Below are 5,315 nucleotides of genomic sequence, written 5' to 3' on the forward strand. Positions count from 1 at the left end.
GAGTCTCTGCTAACCTCCCATGCCTGACCTCACACTCAGCACCTGGACTCTCATCTCAGGGGCTTCTCAACCGAGGGTGAGAAAATCAAGAGGGTCCATGACCTGAGCTGGGAATGAGGGGCGGGGGAGGTCTGTGGACCCCAGCCTGTGGTTTCTTCCAGGGAACCTCCCCAAACCCAGCCTCTGGGCTGAGCCAGGCTCTGTGATTACCTGGGAGAGCCCCATGACCCTCTGGTGCCAGGGGACCCTGGATACCCAGGGTTACCATCTCACCAAGGAAGGAAGCCCCATGACCTGGTACCAACAGAGCCCACCAGAGCCCAAAAACAAGACCAACTTCTTCATCCCATCCATGAGAGAGCACCATGCAGGGAGATACCGCTGTCACTATCTCAGCCCTGCAGGCTGGTCAGAGCACAGTGAAGCCCTGGAGCTGGTGGTGACAGGTGAGAGGACACTCAGGGGTCCCAGCCCCAGGCTCTGCCCACAGGAAGGGGGTCGGCTCTCAGGGGCATCTCCATTCTAATAACTCAGCCCTGGGGGATGATGTGGGACACGTGAGCCCCATTTAAGACAGTGTCTCCTTCTCTCCTAGGAGCCCACAGAAAACCCACTCTCTCAGCCCTGCCGAGCCCTGTGGTGACCTCAGAAGAGAATGTGACCATCCAGTTTAGCTCAAGGGTGGGATTTCACAGGTTCATTTTGATTGAGGAAGGAGAAAACAAGCTCTCCTGGATGCTGGACTCACAGGAACTCTCCAAGGGGTTGTCCCTGGCCCTGTTCCCTGTGGGCCGTGTGACCGCCAGTCACCGATGGATGTTCAGATGCTATGGGTATTACAGGAACATCCCCCGGGTGTGGTCGGAAGCCAGTGATACCATGGAGATCCTGGTCTCAGGTACGGATGTCTTCCTCCTTGCCCTATTTATTTTTGAGAACTTACTATCAGGGAGCCCCATGTAGGAGGGTGGAACAAGGGAAGTTTGAGACTCCTGAGCCCAGAGACACTGAGTGTGAGAGACAGTGAGACCTGCAGGGCCAGGACGGGAGAAGGAAGGGGTGTGGGAGGAACCAGCCCTCCTAGTCCCGACTCCTCTTTCCCTCCAGGCATGTCTAGGAAGCCCTCTCTCCTGACCCTGCAGGGCCCTGTCGTGGTCCCTGGAGAGAACCTGACCCTGCAGTGTTGCTCTGATTTCGGCTACGACAGATTCGCTTTGTACAAGGAGGGGGGACATGACCTCTTCCAGGGCTCTGGCCAGCAGCCCCAGGCTGGGCTCTCCCAGGCCAACTTCACCCTGGGCCCTGTGACGGTCTCCCACGGGGGCCAGTACAGATGCTACGGTGCACACAACGTCTCCTCTGAGTGGTCGGCCCCCAGTGACCCCCTGAACATCCTGATCTCAGGTGAGGAGCCCAGCGGGTTCAGTCAGGGACCCAGGCTCCACACAGGCCCAGCCGGGGGAGCCCAGGTGGTGATGGCCGGGATGAGGGGTGGGGGTCCCAAGGGAGGGAGAGACAGACAGAGACAGGGGATGGGCAGGGAGAGGAAGACTCAGAAAAAACAGAGACAGAGACTGAGGGTCCCAGAGAGAGGACTTAGGAGGTCTCAGCTCAGAATAAGGTGGGGCAGCCCCTCACCCATCCTTCTTCTCTCCAGGGCAAATCCCTGACAGACCCTCCCTCTCAGTGCAGCCGGGCCCCACGGGGACCTCAGGAGAGAACGTGACCCTGCTGTGTCAGTCACGGAGCCCGATGGACACTTTCCTTCTGACAAAGGATGGGGCAGCCCATCACCCACTGTGTCTGAGATCAGAGCACCAAGCTCAGCAGCACCAGGCTGAATTCCCCATGAGTCCTGTGACCTCAGCCCACGCAGGGACCTACAGGTGCTACAGCCCACGCAGATTCTTCCCCTACCTGCTGTCTCACCCCAGTGACCCCCTGGAGCTTGTGGTCTCAGGTGAGGCCCCTGACCCTGTCCTCTCTGAGCTCAAACCTCAGCTCAGGCCCTGCCCCCAGGAGAGCTCAGGACACTAAGGAAAGAGGGGAGTAAAGGGGGAGGGTCCGCAGGGGAGGGCCCAGCCCATGAGAGGGTGGAAATAGTCAGGGACCTCCTAATCCTGGGCTCCCACCCGAGAGACCTCAGATGGGGCTAAAGGCCAGGGAGGGCTGAAATGGGATATGGAGGAACCTGGGAGGAATCATGCTTAGACTGAGGGTAGAAGATGGAGGCCCCACTCACTCCCCACCTGGGCTCCCCTGGTGGCCCCAAAATACTCAGTGCATACCTGAGACGAAGGGAGATCATGCACCTGCTCACTGCAGCAATGCAGGCAAATATTCAACAGCAAACCTCGTGTGCAATTCCTTTCTGTCTGGTGTCCCTAGATAGAAACACCTATCTAGTTTCTCTTTCTGTTTCTGAAGATTTCAAAGTAATGCTGGCATTTATAATTTGCACATTTAATTTGTTAGGTAGCGTTATGATATAAAATAACTGTGCTCTGATTTTCTTTGGGATTAAATTAAATATGTGCATTCATGATGGAGAATAACTTCTCATTAATAATGTCTTTTTATCCAATACATTTAAAATTAAACTTTATACACTTATATCAGCAGATGCTTGAAGTTGTATTCATAAAAATTGTGGACATTGTGAATTTTAAGCATTGTTTTACTACTTGAATAATTTGAAAGTCTTTGATTCCTTTCTATTTTCTAAAATTAGTTAAGTATAGATGAGAAAGCTATTGGTTTGAGTATGCTAATTTTAGTTCCTATTAACTTACCACAGACACACTCCTTTTCAATCCTTTCTGAAATGATCTCTTTTGATTTATTGATAATAATTACATTAACCGCAAGAAAATGGAGGACAAACTTGTTTGTTTCTAAATTATATAATACTCTTCTCACTTCAAATATATATGTATGTGTTTATATATACTCACACACTATTATATATATTATAATATATATTATGTATTATATATTTATATATACACACTATTATATATCTTATATATTATGTATTATATATTTGTATATACCCACACACTATTATATCTTATAATATATATTATGTATTATATATTTATATATACACACACTATTATATATCTTATTATATATTATCTATTATATATTTATATATACACACACTATTATATATCTTATTATATATTATGTATTATATATTTATATATACACACACTATTACATATCTTATTATATATTTATATGTATACACACACTATTATATATCTTACATTATGTATTATATATTTGTATATACACACTATTATATATCTTATTATATATTATGTATTATATATTTATATATACACACACTATTACATATTTTATTACATATTTATATGTATACATACACTATTATATATCTTATTATATATTATGTATTATATATTTATATATACTCACACTATTATATCTTCTAATACATATTATGCATACACATATGCATAATACATACCACATATTATAATACATATTATGCATACACATAAGCAAATTTGTATTTACATATTATGTATACACACATATTTATACCTATGCATATATGTATGTATGTATGCGAATGTACCTGTGCCGCAGCAGGGAAAGTTTCTATCACATAACTACAGAACAGTTAGGAGAAGTGTAGACACAAAGGAATGCAGCAACTGAGGGACATGTTGGCTTAAGTCTCTTCAACTCCTCACACACCTCCTCCTCTTTTGGTTGATTCTCAGGAGCAGCTGAGACCCTCAGCCCATCGCAAAACAAGACAGACTCCAAGACTGGTGAGTAAGGAGATGCTCTTGGTTATGGGGCTGGCACAGAGGGTCGGGTCCTGTTAACGGGAGGTGGGTGCCCTGGGTGGGCATCCAGGGGTCCTGGGTGAAGTTGATCTGCCCTGACCTCTGTGACCTCTTTGCCCACCATCCCCAGCCTCACACCACCAGGATTACACAGTGGAGAATCTCATCCGCATGGGCGTGGCTGGCTTGGTCCTGGTGGTCCTCCGGATTCTGCTGTTTTAGGATTGGCACAGCCAGAGAAACCCCCAAGATGCAGCCAGGAGGTAAACACAAGAGAGAACAATGCACCCTTCAGAGTGCTAGAGCTTTGGCAATGAATCTGATAGTCCCAAGAGGTTCTGGAAGAAAGTCTGGACCATCATTCGGGGAACTGTCTACTGAGAAAGTCGAGAAGGGGAGGCTTGGGTCGGGTGCAGGAAGATGTCTGGGTGCCTGTAGAGAACGCTTCCTCTGTTAAACCTCCATTAAACGGCAGTGCTTTCAGTCCTGCTGTTGTGGACCCTCCGTGCCTGCCCCTGCCTTCCTTTTGCTCTCTGTGATGTGAAGGCACATGCCCCATGGTGGGTTTGCGTCCACACCCCTGCGATCGCGTGCTCTGGTCCACTGTCATGTAATATATTTTTCTTTGTTTCCAACTACCACATTCTCTAAAGTGAACTATTGTTTCTCCATCTCTTCAGTTCTGAGCATAGATCTGGATTAAATAACGGGAATAGGTGGGCAAATTTGTATTTGGGACTTTGAAACATGAGTCTGAGGCCAGAAACAGTGGCTCACACCTGTAATCCCAGCACTTTGGGAGGCTGAGGTGGGCGGATCACTTGAAGTCAGAAGTTCGAGACCAACCTGGCCAACATGGTGAAACCCTTCTCTACTAAAAGATACAAAAATTAGCTGGGTGTGGCAGTGAGCACCTGTAATCCCAGCTACTCGGGAAGCTGAGGCAGGAGAATAGCTTGAACCCGGGAGGCAGAGGTTGCAGTGAGCCAAGATCTTGCCACTGCACTCCAGCCTGGGCAACAGAGCAAGACTCCATCTCCAAAAAAAAAAAAAAAAAGGAAATATGAGTCTGAAAAGATGCCCTAGCACCCTCTCTGGACCCTGAATTCCCTTCACTCTTCATCGGATGATACCTGTGTACTTTGTCCAGAAATATCATCTCTCAGAATTAGCACACTAATGCTTGAAGGCTCAGCCTCATGGTATGGTGATCTCTGAAAAAATTATTTTCTTAAGAAAACTCTGAACATATAAAGCCCCTGATTTATAGTATTTGCTAATTAGTGTGGTATAAATACGTCCTTTATGGCCAACTTCAGGGTTCCCATATGACACCATCGAATGCACAGTTGGGAAGTAGTCAAAAGAATTGTTGTTCACACATGAGTATGGACCAGTTGTAAAGTTTATTTAAAGGTTATAATAATTTCTGCTTCATTCTTATGGTGTAGTCTCAATAAAATTGTAATGTCGAAATCATAGCACAATGGA

The 5,315-nt window shown here is 46.5% G+C and overlaps 1 protein-coding gene across 1 annotated transcript; it reads left to right on the top strand.

Moving 5' to 3' along the window:
* Positions 1-352: 352 nt before the first annotated feature.
* LOC112130091 (leukocyte immunoglobulin-like receptor subfamily A member 4) lies at positions 353-4,046 on the top strand. Its single transcript, XM_054539027.2, has 6 exons — positions 353-446; positions 599-898; positions 1,108-1,404; positions 1,658-1,960; positions 3,756-3,806; positions 3,955-4,046. The coding sequence occupies exons 1-6, from the start codon at positions 353-355 to the stop codon at positions 4,044-4,046; spliced, it is 1,137 nt and encodes a 378-aa protein (XP_054395002.2).
* The last annotated feature ends 1,269 nt before the right edge of the window (positions 4,047-5,315 follow it).

This window comes from Pongo abelii, chromosome 20 (assembly GCF_028885655.2).
Source record: "Pongo abelii isolate AG06213 chromosome 20, NHGRI_mPonAbe1-v2.0_pri, whole genome shotgun sequence".
In the NCBI taxonomy this organism is placed as follows: domain Eukaryota; kingdom Metazoa; phylum Chordata; class Mammalia; order Primates; family Hominidae; genus Pongo; species Pongo abelii.